The sequence below is a fragment of the Salmo salar genome, chromosome 10 (assembly GCF_965601325.2).
Source record: "Salmo salar chromosome 10, fSalSal1, whole genome shotgun sequence".
Taxonomy (NCBI): domain Eukaryota; kingdom Metazoa; phylum Chordata; class Actinopteri; order Salmoniformes; family Salmonidae; genus Salmo; species Salmo salar.
The window spans coordinates 28,801,145-28,820,420 of NC_138300.1; the positions used below are offsets into that span (position 1 = coordinate 28,801,145).

At 47.7% G+C, this 19,276-nt stretch overlaps 1 protein-coding gene across 1 annotated transcript in view; it reads left to right on the top strand.

Annotated features, from left to right (window-relative positions):
• Positions 1-19,276, top strand: part of LOC106613915 (solute carrier family 53 member 1) — a 95,821-nt gene that overhangs the window by 64,742 nt on the left and 11,803 nt on the right. The window contains exons 3-10 of the mRNA XM_014216697.3: positions 3,993-4,094; positions 6,579-6,796; positions 7,189-7,338; positions 7,561-7,644; positions 8,371-8,452; positions 8,639-8,826; positions 16,032-16,211; positions 17,803-17,971. Coding sequence (XP_014072172.1) covers positions 3,993-4,094; positions 6,579-6,796; positions 7,189-7,338; positions 7,561-7,644; positions 8,371-8,452; positions 8,639-8,826; positions 16,032-16,211; positions 17,803-17,971 — 1,173 coding nt within the window. The remainder of the gene's footprint in view (positions 1-3,992; positions 4,095-6,578; positions 6,797-7,188; positions 7,339-7,560; positions 7,645-8,370; positions 8,453-8,638; positions 8,827-16,031; positions 16,212-17,802; positions 17,972-19,276) is intronic.

Below are 19,276 nucleotides of genomic sequence, written 5' to 3' on the forward strand. Positions count from 1 at the left end.
GGGTCAGTAGAACTTCAGCGGGGGGAGATGGGGGTCAGTAGAGGGTCAGCGGTGGGAGATGGGGGTCAGTAGAACTTCAGCGGGGGGAGATGGGGGTCAGTAGAGCGTCAGCGGTGGGAGATGGGGGTCAGTAGAACTTCAGCGGGGGGAGATGGGGGTCAGTAGAGGGTCAGCGGGGGGAGATGGGGGTCAGTAGAGCGTCAGCGGGGGGAGATAGGGGTCAGTAGAGCATCAGCGGGGGGAGATAGGGGTCAGTAGAGCTTCAGCGGGGGGAGATAGGGGTCAGTAGAGCATCAGCGGGGGGAGATAGGGGTCAGTAGAACTTCAGCGGGGGGAGATGGGGGTCAGTAGAGCTTCAGCGGGGGGAGATAGGGGTCAGTAGAACTTCAGCGGGGGAGATAGGGGTCAGTAGAACTTCAGCGGGTGGAGATAGGGGTCAGTAGAACTTCAGCGGGGGGAGATAGGGGTCAGTAGAACTTCAGCGGGGGGAGATGGGGGTCAGTAGAGCTTCAGCGGGGGGAGATAGGGGTCAGTAGAACTTCAGCGGGGGAGATAGGGGTCAGTAGAACTTCAGCGGGTGGAGATAGGGGTCAGTAGAACTTCAGCGGGGGAGATGGGGGTCAGTAGAACTTCAGCGGGGGGAGATAGGGGTCAGTAGAACTTCAGCGGGGGAGATAGGGGTCAGTAGAACTTCAGCGGGGGGAGATGGGGGTCAGTAGAACTTCAGCGGGGGGAGATAGGGGTCAGTAGAAGTTCAGCGGGGGAGATGGGGGTCAGTAGAACTTCAGCGGGGGGAGATAGGGGTCAGTAGAGCGTCAGCGGGGTAGATAGGGGTCAGTAGAACTTCAGCAGGGGGAGATAGGGGTCAGTAGAGCGTCAGCGGGGGTAGATAGGGGTCAGTAGAACTTTAGCGGGGGGAGATGGGGGTCAGTAGAACTTCAGCGGGGGGAGATAGGGGTCAGTAGAGCGTCAGCGGGGGTAGATAGGGGTCAGTAGAACTTCAGCAGGGGGAGATAGGGGTCAGTAGAACTTCAGCGGGGGGGATATAGGGGTCAGTAGAACTTCAGCGGGGGGAGATAGGGGTCAGTTGAGCGTCAGCGGGGGGAGATAGGGGTCAGTAGAACTTCAGCGGGGGGAGATGGGGGTCAGTAGAGCGTCAGCGGGGGGAGATGGGGGTCAGTAGAACTTCAGCGGGGGGAGATGGGGGTCAGTAGAGGGTCAGCGGTGGGAGATGGGGGTCAGTAGAACTTCAGCGGGGGGAGATGGGGGTCAGTAGAGCGTCAGCGGTGGGAGATGGGGGTCAGTAGAACTTCAGCGGGGGGAGATGGGGGTCAGTAGAGGGTCAGCGGGGGGAGATAGGGGTCAGTAGAACTTCAGCGGGGGGAGATGGGGGTCAGTAGAGGGTCAGCAGGGGGGAGATAGGGGTCAGTAGAACTTCAGCGGGGGGAGATAGTGGCGAGGGGTCACTCCACGGCCCTCTCCCTACCTTTCTCTCCAGGCTTTGATCTCCTCCATTTCCTCTCATAACATAATCTAGGATAATTTCATCCAAAGTCCACATCCCTCTTATATCTCTTTCTTCCTTGTCATCTGCCTCCTCCCCCTGTTGTCTTCATGTAGACTAGTTCCAGTGTTCTATCACCTTTTCCTTTGGGATCTTGTACTTGACCTGGTTTTGCAGCAGTATTGCAGTGCCCTGTTCTCACAGGCTTGTTCTCTAAACATATCCCAGTCTGTGCTGGGAGGACTGGCAACCAGCCAGACGAAGTAAAATGACTAAACTCTCCATTGATATGTCCTGGTCCAAGGTGTGTTGTGACTGCAATGGAATTAGGAAGTGAGGTAGAAATGCTTTCAGAGGCGTAGGCAGAGCGTACTTCCATTCCTCATTCCTCATGCAGATAGTTAGCTGCTTCCTCTCCTCCTCCTCTCCTCCTCCTCTCCTCTTCCTCTCACCCTCCTCTCCTCCTCCTCTCCTCTATTCCAGACAGGAGGGGATGAGCTGTGTGGGTGTACACTGTAAGGCACTCACACACCCTCCTGACCTCCACTCAACACTGGCTATGACCCACTGATGCCAGCTGTATCTCACAGCACACACATTCTGGTCTCTCTCTCTCACACACACTGACCCAGTGAAGATGATAAGTTGAAGGTCATCTCAGTCCCTGTTTATGTTCTGTCTCAGTTCAGACAGTTGAGCATGGCTGCTGATGTTTTCTTTTTGTTCAATGATGATGTTGTTTTTGATGTTTAATGAGGACTGCAAGATGACTCTGTCATGAGGTTAGTCTGAACTGCAGTAAGGTGACACATCTCCCCAGCACTATGGGAGTGATTCATCATATAAAGTCCCTTATGAAGCATTTTCAACCACTGAACATGATTCAATTCACTAATTATCGATATACAGATGTTTTTCAATTTTTTTATGTAAAGCTGCGCATCGCTTGACTGGTTCACTGACTCCAAGGAACATTTTCACAGCCTTTTACTGAACACAATCACAGTCTCTCCTTGGATTCTCGCTCTGCATGCAGGTGAAAAGAGCAGGAATATTGACAGCCTACCCAGCCTTAGGCATCTTTTTGTTATTACTAAGAACAGAATTGAATGCCTCTCCATCTAAAGGTTTCAACTTGCATTAAAAGGCCATTTCATTTGATAGGTTAGCTAACATTTCTATTATAACCCCACTCTTGCACAAACATTTAGCAGAGATAGTGTGATGGATGGTGTGTGATGTATCCCTGGCTGTGACATTTAGATCGAACATCAATGCTGCATCAGTACTGGTGTCAACTAGCAAGTCTGGCCAGGCTAACATTGATAAGAGAGTGATCGTGATGAATAATCATTGAAAAATAATACATGTTTTAGTAGCAGAGAGAGGATATTAAGATGCACATTCTCTCAGTGTGCAGATCCTCTTTGTCTCTGTCTTTCTCAGTCCCAGGAGACGAGGCCTGTCTCTTACACTGTGACTCTCTACTCTAAGGATCACAGTCAAATATTGCCAGCTGTTATAGATGGATGGGTTTTGGAACTTGTGGTCACTATAAATAAAATCATTACAACTACAGCCTGTTGATCCTGTGCTGTGGACCTGTGGTCAGACTTTAAGCTGTGGCTGGGACAGTGCCCTGTGGCCCTGGTTCTCTTGGCTGCTATTGTCTTTACTGGAAGGCCAGTGGGCTAAGCTGGGCTAAGGTTAATGGGGATGGGGTGGGGGGAGCGTGGGATGCAGACAGGGGATGGAATCCCCCAGGCAACTCATAGGGGTGTTGGGTTACTCTGTGTGCTGGATGAGCAACACCAAGTAAGAAGACAGAGGAGGGAAGGGAAGGGAAGGGGAGGGGAGGGGAGGGAAGGGAAGGGAAGGGAAGGGAAGGGGAGGGGAGGGAAGGGAAGGGAAGGGAAGGGAAGGGAAGGGAAGGGAAGGGAAGGGAAGGGAAGGGAAGGGAAGGGAAGGGAAGGGAAGGGAAGGGAAGGGAAGGGAAGGGAAGGGAAGGGAAGGGAAGGGAAGGGAGGGGAGGGGAGGGGAGGGGAGGGGAGGGGAGGGGAGGGACCAAATTAAAGGTGTCCTAATTTAGAACTGTGCCACTGTGCTTGTCCCCAACATTTAATGACCGTCAGAGGAATGAAAGAGTCAGGGGCGTGTTGGTGACCTTTCTGGGCTGAACAGTACACTGTCCATCAAGCCATTTTTAACCATTTTGTTTCTCTTGGTACCCTGGTCTGAATGAAAGCATTGTTTAAGTGCATTGATGCTTGTTGAAGGAGAATCATCTTGAAAAAGGAAGTGAATGTAATCATAAGCCAAACTGATAGACTGAAATGCCCATAATGATGTGTCCATTAATTGTTTTTCATTGGTTAAATAATGTTTTTTTGTTGAATGTTTTGTTCGAAACGTGACCTTTCTCTCTCTCTCTCCCCTCTCTCTCTCTCTCTCTCTCTCTCTCTCTCCATCTCTTTTTTCCCCTCTCCAGTCACAGATGAAGACACTGTCAAGAGATACTACGCCAAGTTTGAGGAGAAGTTTTTTCAGAATTGTGAGAAGGAGCTTTTGAAGATCAACACATTTTATTCAGGTAGGCTTATTTGATGGAGCAGTGCTGCTATGCTATGCTATTTTATGCTATGCTATGCTATGCTATGCTATGCTATGTTATGCTATGCTATGCAAGTTTGTCTCTCTGACTAAGTTAGACCACCCCTTTGATTTTCTGTGTGAATCTGCAGTTTGTCCACTCATAGTTACTTATAATGCCATAATAACTAATGCCTGCAGTGCAATGGGAGTAGCCAGTAATGTCCTTGACATCTTGCACATACGGTTGTCATGTTGAGTGATAAGCTTTACTTGGGTGCCAACTACGTGATGTTTTGTAGAACTGCATTTAATGGGTTGATGCTGCCTGGCAACATGGACATTCGATATATTCTAAATCTCGTTACCAACGAGTACGTACTTTATTGGTAATGGTACGAGTTAGACAGGAAGCCAACAAAATATAGAAAAGGTGCATTCATTAGTGTCTACTTTAATTTGCTTTTCCTTAAAGTCTGAAAGGCTTTTAAACTCCCTATTTTTCTTCTCCAATAAACCTCCCCTCCCATCCCCTTCAGAGTTGAGGCTTTGCCAGAAGCTGAAATAAACTCAGACCAGGTTGGACTGCCAAAGAGAACTGGCACTCTGATCAACATCCTGTTGCTCCTCGCTTTTATCTCCCCTGAAAAACAAGGATTTCCCATCACTGTTGCTCATTAAGCACATCCAGCAGACTGAGTCTGAGTATTTTATTTAATTTATCTTCATTTAACTAGGCAATTCAGTTAAGAAAAATTCTTATTTTCAATGACGGCCTAGGAATAGTGGGTTAACTGCCTTGTTCAGGGGCAGAATGACAGATTTTTACCTTGTCAGCTCGGGGATTCAATCTTGCAACCTTTTGGTTACTAGTCCAACGCTTTAACCACTAGGCTACCTGCCGCCCCACATCAAGGCTAGACATCTGGCTTTACTAGAATAAATCTGTCTCAATTCAGATTATAATGAAATCTATAGCAAAGGTTGTTTTTAGCAGTGTTAGGTCTTCTTGGCTGTCTTGTAGCCCAGCCACAGTCAGTCACTTCACTCTCGGACTCCAGACTGCAGCATCATAATCTCTCATTTTCTACGCCTGGATGTGTTGCATATCTGTCTAGCTGGATGTTGGGATGAAACAAGCAATTACTGAATCTTGTTGGACAGACATCGTTATCTCCCTCTTTTCATGTCTTGTTCAAGGTGTGAGCTTTACATAAGAAAGTCGTCGCCTCCGCAAAGAGCTGTAGCAAGCAGCTTCCCTATTCTGAAAGGGGTCATCGACCCCATTAAGTGAACCTGGAGCAGTGCATTTAACTATATGCCAGTGAGAAAAACCAAGGCACAACACAGTCTCTGTTAAATGCTACCACAATATCTAAAATATTTGGATGTATCCTCAGATATAGACTCCAGAGACAATATTTTACCTGTGGCTGATCCTGGCAAAGCTCCGACATTAAGGCTTCTTTTAGTCTCTTCAGCTTGCATACCATTCTGACACCTTTGTCTGTACACACAAATCTACCCAGGCTTAATTTCTTCCAATTTAGGTAAAGTATGTGAGTCTTGACTTTCTCACGCTTCATGTTATGTCATGACTTGATCCATGCAGAGCGGCAGATAGAGACCCTCTGGACAGGGTAGACAGTGTCAGTGACATAATCTACTGTTATCCTGTGAGGGATTACTCTAATTGTAGCCATCAAAAGAGCAGGCATTCCTGTGAGTCAGGTACTGGGAAATTCAGAGGCTGTGTTTGCAACTGAGCGTTAAATTAACCATTGAACCCACTGCACCTAACGTAACACCCTTGTCTTCACTGATTGACCGTGGGGAACATGAGACGGTGCTTCGTCATTGTCACAAACACATGCAGGCAGGGCCTCTCTGCCCTGCCGTTGACCAGGCGGTCTAGTTGTGAATCAGGACTGAAGCGGTCTATTGCAGAACCCTCTCTCCAGCCTTGGCCTATGAATAGGATGTGGTGGGGTGCAGAGTGCAGACACAGGCGGAGGTGACAGTGGAGTATATGTGCCAAAGCCGGGCTCGAGGAGTTCTGTCCTGGAATGTGTTCGTGGGACTGGGATGGGGAGGCTGGGGGAGAATGTGGGCCATGTTCCAGATCTACTCAGGTTCCCCCCTGCCCTGCTGCTGTCTCTCTCTCAGGAGGGAAATGAACCCTGTCATGACCCTGGTAATGGGCCTGCCAAGGGCTGCATTTACACGTCTGCAGAACCTAATACTCCTCTTTCCACTTCCCCGTAATGGAGAGGAGGGCAGGGAGAAGTGTGTTTACCTCTGGCTGGATTTACTGCAGGGCTGTTAATGCAAGCTAATGTTTCTGACAGTCTCAGTGCAGTAGAAGTTACTCTCAAAACCACTAGAACTATCCACAAGACATCAGCATAGTGAAATCAGATCTGTCTTTGTCATACTGACACTGTTGCTCACTCGGCTGTTCTCCATATCTCCTTCCCTCCTGCAGAGAAACTTGCGGAAGCCCAGAGGCGTTTCGCCACCCTGCAGAATGAGCTGCAGTCGTCTCTGGATGCGCAGCGTGAGAGCAATGCGCCAGGTCTGCGGAAACGCAAGACAGTGTTCCACCTTTCCCAGGAGGAGCGCTGCAAACACCGCAACATCAAGGACCTACAGCTGGCCTTCTCCGAGTTCTACCTCAGCCTCATCCTACTGCAGAACTACCAGGTTGGTACCCTTAACCCTACACACTACCCCTAGGTACTTCCACAGCCTCATCCTGATGCAGAACTACCAGGTTGGTACCCTTAACCCTAAACCCTACACACTACCCCTAGATACTACCTCAGTCTCATCCTGATGCTGAACTACCAGCTGAAACAGTCAGCCTATCCACACCCTCTCATCTTTCTGTTTGATGCTGCAATCAACATCAAATGTCTCTCTGCATCTTACTACCTCTCCATCCACCTCTCTCTAGTGGTTTGTCTATTTCTTCTCTGTTCCTCTCTTTATCTCAGCAGTTCAGTTTATCTCAACCGTTTAGTCGTTGTCTCCTTCTCCCTCTCTGCATCTCTTGCTCAGTTCAGACTTAACCCCACGATTTGTCTTTCTCCCAGAATCTGAACTTCACAGGCTTCCGTAAGATCCTGAAGAAGCATGATAAGATCCTGGAGACTCCCCGTGGGGCTGACTGGCGCGTGGCCCACGTGGAGGTGGCCCCCTTCTACACCTGTAAGAAGATCACCCAGCTCATTTCTGAGACTGAGGTACGTATGGAACAGAAGCCCCTGGTTGTGGACGTCAAAGCGTTGTTTAGGTTGATGTTCATCCTTGACAACAGTGTATACTCCATCATCTGTTTTAACCACAAAATTGCTAATTCTGGCAAAATTGGATCCTGGTCTTTGACTTTTGCTCTTTAATATGTTGAATTGCATTTGAACTTGTTCCTGGATGAACAGTAGTGACGTGTGTATTGTGTTTGTCAGGCTGTGGTGACCACAGAGCTGGAGGGAGGGGACCGTCAGAAGGCCATGAAGAGGCTGAGAGTGCCTCCACTGGGGGCAGCACAGGTGAGAGAGACGGACACCACAGGTTTACTAGAGGGTGTATGTTAGTTAGTTAGTGTACAATTAACCAATTAGATCTTTCCTGCCATAATTCCCTGCCAGCACCAGGATCTCATCAACATAAACGTAGTATGGTAGAGTGACACACTTCCTGCTCTTCATCTCCTTCCTGCTGTGTGTGTATACAGTATAGATATGTGACACACACACCCTATTCATGCCCACAGTATTGATCCTGTAAGAGGCTCTCCATACTAGACTGAAAAAAATAGCTTTTCCACAGGGGATGAGAGAGAGAGAGTGCTGGAGAGAGTGCTTCACATCCCCTATCACATATCCTTTAGATTTATAGCTGTATTAATATTAATGTCATGTCCACCCTGAATTATGCCAGATCCAAATGGCTTGTCCAGATTCCTGTGGGCACCTTTATATGAAATGTATTTTTAGCACGTACAAAAGTACTTGACGATAACACACGTTAATGTAAGGACACTTCCTATAAGGTGCATTGAACAAGGAACAGGTGAACTGGATTCTGTGAATGGCTTCAGCTTCCCTGGATAGGCGGGTCTATCTGTCAAGCTAAATTAATTAGTAACTGCCTAGTGTGGATCTGCAGCTGTGTGCCTGACAACGTTACAGTAGAGCAGAGAAGACTGGCAGTCACACAGGCCTAGTAACTGGTAATTGCTCATCTCTGTCATTCTCTGCTTTTCCTTCCTGCAGCCTGCTCTAGCCTGGACTACCTTCCGCGTTGGCCTATACTGTGGGGTCTTCATCGTCCTCTCTATCTCCTTCATCCTCAGTGGTACATTCACACACAACCATGCTAATAAGGCCTTTTTACTGGGGGATTAAAAGATACACAGGAAATGGGGCTTGCCATTAGTGAGGAGCTCAAGTTAGTAGTGCAGACTGTATTTTATAACAGGACTGTAGCCTCAGATATTTTGATGGAGAATTAGATTATTTAATTGCTATTATTATTTTGCAGGTGCTGTACTCATCCGGTATGAGAACGTGTGGCCTCTGGTGCGTATCTACCGTGGTGGCTTCCTGCTGATTGAGTTCCTCTTCCTGTTGGGCATTAACACGTACGGCTGGCGCCAGGCGGGGGTCAACCACGTGCTCATCTTTGAGCTGAACCCTCGCAGCAACCTCTCCCACCAGCACCTGTTTGAGGTAAGGGAGAGGGGAGAACCAAGGTATACAAAAGGACAATAACAAGAATCAAGCCAGACAGTACACTGAGACAACTAGTGGTAATAATGGAGAGAACAAATTATATTGTGTGACCACCAGAGAGAGAGAGAAAGATCTAGTGTGACCACCTGAGAGAGAGAACGAGCTTGTGTGACCACCAGAGAGAGAGAAAGATCTAGTGTGACCACCAGAGAGAGAGAATGATCTAGTGTGACCACCAGAGAGAGAGAGAAAGATCTAGTGTGACCACCAGAGAGAGAGAATGATCTAGTGTGACCACCAGAGAGAGAGAATGATCTTGTGTGACCACCAGAGAGAGAGAATGATCTGGTGTGACCACCAGAGAGAGAGAATGATCTGGTGTGACCACCACAGAGAGAATGATCTGGTGTGACCACCAGAGAGAGAATGATCTAGTGTGACCACCAGAGAGAGAATGATCTGGTGTGACCACCAGAGAGAGAGAATGATCTAGTGTGACCACCAGAGAGAGAGAATGATCTGGTGTGACCACCAGAGAGAGAGAATGATCTAGTGTGACCACCAGAGAGAGAGAATGATCTGGTGTGACCACCACAGAGAGAATGATCTGGTGTGACCACCAGAGAGAGAGAGAATGATCTAGTGTGACCACCGGAGAGAGAGAATGATCTGGTGTGACCACCAGAGAGAGAATGATCTGGTGTGACCACCACAGAGAGAAGAATCTGGTGTGACCACCACAGAGAGAATGATCTGGTGTGACCACCAGAGAGAGAGAATGATCTTGTGTGACCACCAGAGAGAGAGAATGATCTAGTGTGACCACCAGAGAGAGAATGATCTAGTGTGACCACCAGAGAGAGAGAATGATCTAGTGTGACCACCAGAGAGAGAGAATGAGCTTGTGTGACCACCACAGAGAGAATGATCTGGTGTGACCACCAGAGAGAGAGAATGATCTAGTGTGACCACCAGAGAGAGAGAATGATCTGGTGTGACCACCAGAGAGAGAGAATGATCTGGTGTGACCACCACAGAGAGAATGATCTGGTGTGACCACCAGAGAGAGAGAATGATCGTGTGTGACCACCAGAGAGAGAGAATGATCTAGTGTGACCACCACAGAGAGAATGATCTAGTGTGACCACCAGAGAGAGAGAATGATCTAGTGTGACCACCAGAGAGAGAGAATTATCTAGTGTGACCACCAGAGAGAGAGAATGAGCTTGTGTGACCACCACAGAGAGAATTATCTTGTGTGACCACCAGAGAGAGAGAATGAGCTTGTGTGACCACCAGAGAGAGAATGATCTTGTGTGACCACCAGAGAGAGAGAGAATGAGCTTGTGTGACCACCACAGAGAGAATGATCTTGTGTGACCACCACAGAGAGAATGATCTGGTGTGACCACCACAGAGAGAAGAATCTGGTGTGACCACCACAGAGAGAATGATCTGGTGTGACCACCAGAGAGAGAGAATGATCTTGTGTGACCACCAGAGAGAGAGAATGATCTAGTGTGACCACCAGAGAGAGAATGATCTAGTGTGACCACCAGAGAGAGAGAATGATCTAGTGTGACCACCAGAGAGAGAGCATGATCTGATGTGACCACCAGAGAGAGAGAATGATCGTGTGTGACCACCAGAGAGAGAGAATGATCTAGTGTGACCACCACAGAGAGAATGATCTAGTGTGACCACCAGAGAGAGAGAATGAGCTTGTGTGACCACCACAGAGAGAATGATCTGGTGTGACCACCAGAGAGAGAGAATGATCTAGTGTGACCACCAGAGAGAGAGAATGATCTGGTGTGACCACCAGAGAGAGAGAATGATCTGGTGTGACCACCACAGAGAGAATGATCTGGTGTGACCACCAGAGAGAGAGAATGATCGTGTGTGACCACCAGAGAGAGAGAATGATCTAGTGTGACCACCACAGAGAGAATGATCTAGTGTGACCACCAGAGAGAGAGAATGATCTAGTGTGACCACCAGAGAGAGAGAATGATCTAGTGTGACCACCAGAGAGAGAGAATGAGCTTGTGTGACCACCACAGAGAGAATTATCTTGTGTGACCACCAGAGAGAGAGAATGAGCTTGTGTGACCACCACCGAGAGAATGATCGTGTGTGACCACCAGAGAGAGAGAATGATCTAGTGTGACCACCAGAGAGAGAGAATGATCTGGTGTGACCACCAGAGAGAGAGAATGATCTGGTGTGACCACCACAGAGAGAATGATCTTGTGTGACCACCACAGAGAGAATGATCTTGTGTGACCACCACACAGAGAGAATATTTTTGTGTGACCACCAGAGAGAGAATGATCGTGTGACCACCAGAGAGAGAGAATGATCTTGTGTGATCACCAGAGAGAGAGAATGATCGTGTGACCACCACAGAGAGAATGATCTGGTGTGACCACCACAGAGAGAATGATCTTGTGTGACCACCACAGAGAGAATGATCGTGTGTGACCACCACCGAGAGAATGATCGTGTGTGACCACCAGAGAGAGAGAATGATCTTGTGTGACCACCAGAGAGAGAGAATGATCTGGTGTGACCACCACAGAGAGAATGATCTGGTGTGACCACCAGAGAGAGAGAATGATCTTGTGTGACCACCAGAGAGAGAGAATGATCTAGTGTGACCACCAGAGAGAGAATGATCTAGTGTGACCACCAGAGAGTGAGAATGATCTAGTGTGACCACCAGAGAGAGAGCATGATCTGATGTGACCACCAGAGAGAGAGAATGATCGTGTGTGACCACCAGAGAGAGAGAAGGATCTAGTGTGACCACCACAGAGAGAATGATCTAGTGTGACCACCAGAGAGAGAGAATGAGCTTGTGTGACCACCACAGAGAGAATGATCTGGTGTGACCACCAGAGAGAGAGAATGATCTGGTGTGACCACCACAGAGAGAATGATCTGGTGTGACCACCAGAGAGAGAATGATCTAGTGTGACCACCAGAGAGAGAATGATCTGGTGTGACCACCAGAGAGAGAGAATGATCTAGTGTGACCACCAGAGAGAGAGAATGATCTGGTGTGACCACCAGAGAGAGAGAATGATCTAGTGTGACCACCAGAGAGAGAGAATGATCTGGTGTGACCACCACAGAGAGAATGATCTGGTGTGACCACCAGAGAGAGAGAGAATGATCTAGTGTGACCACCGGAGAGAGAGAATGATCTGGTGTGACCACCAGAGAGAGAATGATCTGGTGTGACCACCACAGAGAGAAGAATCTGGTGTGACCACCACAGAGAGAATGATCTGGTGTGACCACCAGAGAGAGAGAATGATCTTGTGTGACCACCAGAGAGAGAGAATGATCTAGTGTGACCACCAGAGAGAGAATGATCTAGTGTGACCACCAGAGAGAGAGAATGATCTAGTGTGACCACCAGAGAGAGAGAATGAGCTTGTGTGACCACCACAGAGAGAATGATCTGGTGTGACCACCAGAGAGAGAGAATGATCTAGTGTGACCACCAGAGAGAGAGAATGATCTGGTGTGACCACCAGAGAGAGAGAATGATCTGGTGTGACCACCACAGAGAGAATGATCTGGTGTGACCACCAGAGAGAGAGAATGATCGTGTGTGACCACCAGAGAGAGAGAATGATCTAGTGTGACCACCACAGAGAGAATGATCTAGTGTGACCACCAGAGAGAGAGAATGATCTAGTGTGACCACCAGAGAGAGAGAATTATCTAGTGTGACCACCAGAGAGAGAGAATGAGCTTGTGTGACCACCACAGAGAGAATTATCTTGTGTGACCACCAGAGAGAGAGAATGAGCTTGTGTGACCACCAGAGAGAGAATGATCTTGTGTGACCACCAGAGAGAGAGAGAATGAGCTTGTGTGACCACCACAGAGAGAATGATCTTGTGTGACCACCACAGAGAGAATGATCTGGTGTGACCACCACAGAGAGAAGAATCTGGTGTGACCACCACAGAGAGAATGATCTGGTGTGACCACCAGAGAGAGAGAATGATCTTGTGTGACCACCAGAGAGAGAGAATGATCTAGTGTGACCACCAGAGAGAGAATGATCTAGTGTGACCACCAGAGAGAGAGAATGATCTAGTGTGACCACCAGAGAGAGAGCATGATCTGATGTGACCACCAGAGAGAGAGAATGATCGTGTGTGACCACCAGAGAGAGAGAATGATCTAGTGTGACCACCACAGAGAGAATGATCTAGTGTGACCACCAGAGAGAGAGAATGAGCTTGTGTGACCACCACAGAGAGAATGATCTGGTGTGACCACCAGAGAGAGAGAATGATCTAGTGTGACCACCAGAGAGAGAGAATGATCTGGTGTGACCACCAGAGAGAGAGAATGATCTGGTGTGACCACCACAGAGAGAATGATCTGGTGTGACCACCAGAGAGAGAGAATGATCGTGTGTGACCACCAGAGAGAGAGAATGATCTAGTGTGACCACCACAGAGAGAATGATCTAGTGTGACCACCAGAGAGAGAGAATGATCTAGTGTGACCACCAGAGAGAGAGAATGATCTAGTGTGACCACCAGAGAGAGAGAATGAGCTTGTGTGACCACCACAGAGAGAATTATCTTGTGTGACCACCAGAGAGAGAGAATGAGCTTGTGTGACCACCACCGAGAGAATGATCGTGTGTGACCACCAGAGAGAGAGAATGATCTAGTGTGACCACCAGAGAGAGAGAATGATCTGGTGTGACCACCAGAGAGAGAGAATGATCTGGTGTGACCACCACAGAGAGAATGATCTTGTGTGACCACCACAGAGAGAATGATCTTGTGTGACCACCACACAGAGAGAATATTTTTGTGTGACCACCAGAGAGAGAATGATCGTGTGACCACCAGAGAGAGAGAATGATCTTGTGTGATCACCAGAGAGAGAGAATGATCGTGTGACCACCACAGAGAGAATGATCTGGTGTGACCACCACAGAGAGAATGATCTTGTGTGACCACCACAGAGAGAATGATCGTGTGTGACCACCACCGAGAGAATGATCGTGTGTGACCACCAGAGAGAGAGAATGATCTTGTGTGACCACCAGAGAGAGAGAATGATCTGGTGTGACCACCACAGAGAGAATGATCTGGTGTGACCACCAGAGAGAGAGAATGATCTTGTGTGACCACCAGAGAGAGAGAATGATCTAGTGTGACCACCAGAGAGAGAATGATCTAGTGTGACCACCAGAGAGTGAGAATGATCTAGTGTGACCACCAGAGAGAGAGCATGATCTGATGTGACCACCAGAGAGAGAGAATGATCGTGTGTGACCACCAGAGAGAGAGAAGGATCTAGTGTGACCACCACAGAGAGAATGATCTAGTGTGACCACCAGAGAGAGAGAATGAGCTTGTGTGACCACCACAGAGAGAATGATCTGGTGTGACCACCAGAGAGAGAGAATGATCTAGTGTGACCACCAGAGAGAGAGAATGATCTGGTGTGACCACCAGAGAGAGAGAATGATCTGGTGTGACCACCACAGAGAGAATGATCTGGTGTGACCACCAGAGAGAGAGAATGATCTGGTGTGACCACCAGAGAGAGAGAGAATGATCTAGTGTGACCACCAGAGAGAGAGAATGATCTAGTGTGACTACCAGAGAGAGAGAATGATCTGGTGTGACCACCAGAGAGAGAGAATGATCTGGTGTGTCCACCAGAGAGAGAGAATGATCGTGTGTGACCACCAGAGAGAGAGAATGATCTAGTGTGACCACCACAGAGAGAATGATCTAGTGTGACCACCAGAGAGAGAATGATCTAGTGTGACCACCAGAGAGAGAGAATGATCTAGTGTGACCACCAGAGAGAGAGAATGACCTTGTGTGACCACCACAGAGAGAATTATCTTGTGTGACCACCAGAGAGAGAGAATGAGCTTGTGTGACCAACACAGAGAGAATGATCTTGTGTGACCACCAGAGAGAGAGAATGAGCTTGTGTGACCACCACAGAGAGAATGATCTTGTGTGACCACCACACAGAGAGAATGTTTTTGTGTGACCACCAGAGAGAATGATCGTGTGACCACCAGAGAGAGAGAATGATCTTGTGTGATCACCAGAGAGAGAGAATGATCGTGTGACCACCACAGAGAGAATGATCTGGTGTGACCACCACAGAGAGAATGATCTTGTGTGACCACCACAGAGAGAATGATCGTGTGTGACCACCACCGAGAGAATGATCGTGTGTGACCACCAGAGAGAGAGAATGATCTTGTGTGACCACCAGAGAGAGAGAATGATCTGGTGTGACCACCACAGAGAGAATGATCTGGTGTGACCACCACAGAGAGAATGATCTGGTGCGACCACCACAGAGAGAATGATCTTGTGTGACCACCACAGAGAGAATGATCTGGTGTGACCACCACAGAGAGAATGATCTGGTGTGACCACCAGAGAGAGAATGATCTGGTGTGACCACCAGAGAGAGAATGATCTGGTGTGACGACCAGAGAGAGAATGATCTGGTGTGACGACCAGAGAGATAATGATATTGTTTGACCACCAGGGAGAGAATGATCTTGTGTGACCACCACAGAGAGAATGATCTGGTGTGACCACCAGAGAGAGAATGATCTGGTGTGACCACCACAGAGAGAATGATCTGGTGTGACCACCACAGAGAGAAGTATCTGGTGTGACCACCACAGAGAGAATGATCTGGTGTGACCACCACAGAGAGAATGATCTGGTGTAACCACCAGAAAGAGAATGATCTGGTATGACCACCAGAGAGAGAATGATTTGGTGTGACCACCAGAGAGAGAATGATCTGGTGTGACCACCACAGAGAGAATGATCTGGTGTGACCACCAGAAAGAGAATGATCTGGTGTGACCACCAGAGAGAGAGAATGATCTGGTGTGACCACCACAGAGAGAATGATCTGGTGTGACCACCAGAGAGAGAATGATCTGGTGTGACCACCAGAGAGAGAATGATCTGGTATGACCACCACAGAGAGAATGATCTGGTGTGACCACCAGAGAGAGAATTGTGCTGAATAAGGTAAATTAAACATTTCAATAATAATACTAATCTGAAGACATGCACTATGTTTTTTTCTGATCATATTGCCAAGGACAAATTATATACAGCGTTATAAAGGTAGTTGAATAAAAAATCTATTGAATTGTTCCCTAGATTGCAGGGTTCCTGGGGGTGCTGTGGTGTATGAGCATCCTGTCCTGTCTGTACTCTGAGTACACCATGCTGCCAATGCAGGTCAACCCCCTCATCCTCTACGGCTTCATGCTCCTCTTCCTCATCAACCCCTTCAAGACTGGCTACTACAAGTCCCGCTTCTGGCTGCTCAAACTGCTGGTGAGCTCCTTCTCCACTGGGACAACTGTAATGATGCAATGATATCAGTACAATGAAACCTGACTCAACTGGTGTTTGTTTGTACAACGCTGTATTTGATATCTATCTCCTACTGTATTGTGTTTTGTTGTATTCAGCTTGTCTTTTATTTGTCTGATGTTTGCTGGCTAGGGGGATGGGGATGGGGGTAGGAGGATTCAGTGTGTGTGTGAGACAGAGGCCAGTGGGGTGAGGGATAACAGAATGCAGGCGGGTCCCTGGGGATGTGGCGGCTGTGACTGTGCAATCATTACAGGGATGGATCCATCAGTATGCTGCTCCTCCAATCCTCCCCATCCCTTCCCTTAGTTACCCAGGCCTCCGAGCCATTCCAGAGCCCTCTCCAGCTCTGATTAGGCTCCACTGGGGCCTGTGCAGCATCCTAGAGAGCCACACACCCACACTGAACACAGGAACTAACCAGAGGACAAACACATAATGAGAGAACAAATCGAGAGAGATTGCCTGGTGTGTTTGTTTACACAATGAATACATTTTGAGGAAGGTTTATCTTTTGAATGTCTATAATTTCTGTGTATGGAGATGGTGTGGAGATCAATAGGGGCATAGATTGCCAGGTACAAATCTTTCATTAGCTCACATATATAACAGGATGAATCAATACTGTTTGACGTTTGCTACTGAAACAATCTGGGACTAGGTCAGGCTGCGTAGTGAGGCTGTGTAGCACCCTGGAGGCAAGAGGGGGAGAGTATCATTCCCATTCCCATTCACCCACAGTCTCATTCGCAGACCCGTGATAACATGATCCAGTCCCAACAGAAACCATACCCAAAGCACTAGTAAACCCAATCATATTAGGCTATATCAAATCAGACTTCTCCAGGGGCATGGCCATGCAGTTGATCCTGTGCTGCTCCCAGACCGTCATGTTTGTACATGTGTGGTGTGTCAGATTGAATACTGTCAACAAAAATATAATTTCTCTGCAAATCAAGTCTTATATCTCCCTCTCTAACTTTATATGGCCAATATACCACGGCTAAGGGCGGTTCTTATGCAAGACGTAACACAGAGTGCCTGGATACAGTCCTTAACGTGGTATATTGGCCATATACCTAAAACACCCAAGGTGTCTTATTGATATTATAAACTGGTTACCAACATTATTAGAGCAGTAAAAATAAATGTTTTGTCATACCCGTGGTATACCCGTGGCTGTCATCTAATTAGCATTCAGGGATCGAACCACCCAGTTTATGATAACCTGTACATTACAGCCTCATTTGCTGCATGACAATGAGCTTCCTCAGTGTTCAAGTCTTGTATACATGGTTGTAGCCCAGGTCTTTACATGTGTGTCCCTTCTCTTTGGTTATTTGTAATGTCTTAAATGCTTATTGTGAGACAAGCATGGGAGTTCTAGTGGCTTTAGTATGCAGAGGTGTACTGTAGACAGAACAGCTGTCAATGTTATCTTAACCTTAGACTATTCCAACACACATTGCACCCCTTCAGTGGAAGCATATGTATTTATTCAGATCTCCTGTGTCTTGTATGGGACTACTAACTCTGTCTGTCCTCTCCCTAGTTCCGTGTGTTCACTGCGCCGTTCCACCGCGTGGAGTTTGCAGACTTCTGGCTGGCCGACCAGCTCAACTCTCTGGTGATTGTACTGATGGACCTGGAGTATCTCATCTGCTTCTACAGCTTCGAGCTCAAATGGACCGACCGCAAAGGCCTCCTGCCCATGTTCAACAGTGAGTTAGACCCTAACAAGTACCTACCGTTGCTCTGTAAGTGTAGAACTGTCATGTCAGGTATGCAGTGAGGTAACAGCTAAATGTATGTAACCCAAACCTATATATCATGCTTGTTCAGCAGCTCTGTTCAAACTCATCTATAACAGTATTGTTTTGTTTAGGAGACATGTGCTGAGGTGGAACGGTTTAGCTCTCTCTGACTCCAGTCAATATTCAGTGGATCTGTCTGTCTGCCTGTCTCTGTCTGCCTGTCTCTGTCTGTCTGCCTGTCTGACTGTCTCTGTCTGCCTGTCTGACTGTCTCTGTCTGCCTGTCTCTGTCTGCCTGTCTGCCTGTCTCTGTCTGCCTGTCTCTGTCTGTCTGTCTGTCTGTCTGTCTGTCTGTCTGTCTGTCTGTCTGTCTGTCTGTCTGTCTGTCTGTCTGTCTGTCTGTCTGTCTGTCTGTCTGCCTGTCTCTGTCTGCCTGTCTCTGTCTGCCTGTCTCTGTCTGCCTGTATGCCTGTCTCTGTCTGCCTGTCTGCCTGTCTCTGTCTGCCTGTCTCTGTCTGCCTGTCTGACTGTGTCTGTTTGTTTGTCTGGAAAATGAGTTATTAATGGTTCTCCTCAGTAATTTGCAGCCCTCTGCTGTGGCCTGAAAAATCAGCAGCGAGGTAATTGAATGGAAATGTTTGTGTCCAGCAGTGTGACTCTCATGTTGATTAGCTGTCCACTCAGAGTCAAATTAAATCAAAATGTATTTGTCACATGCTTCGTAAACAACAGGTGTAAACTAACAGTAAAATGCTTAAGGGCCCTTCCCAACAATGCAGAGAGAAAGAAAATAGAGAAATAAACACGTAATAATAAAAGTAAGTAAAGATAACTTGATTACATACACAGGGTACCAGTACCGAGTCGATGTGCAGGGGTACAAAGTAATTGAGGTAGATATGTACATATAACTAGGAATAAAGTGACAGATAATAAACAGTGGCAGCAGCGTATGTGCCTGGAGTCTTTGACAATTTTTAGGGCTTTCCTCTGACACCGCCTAGTATAGAGGTCCTAGATGGCAGGAAGCTCGGCCCCAATGATGTAGAGAGTGCTGCTGCTGCTGCTGTGTGTGTACAATGGTGACCCTGGCCGTGACCCCACTCCCTGCGGGTGTCTCAGGGGGAGTTGGGATATTCAAGAAACACATTTCCATTACACACTTTGTAACAGGACAAATATAAACACCCTCTAAATTATTATTATTATGATTGTGAATATTATTATTCTGTGTGTGTGTGGGAGAAGGAGAGAGGAGAGGGGACAGCACAAT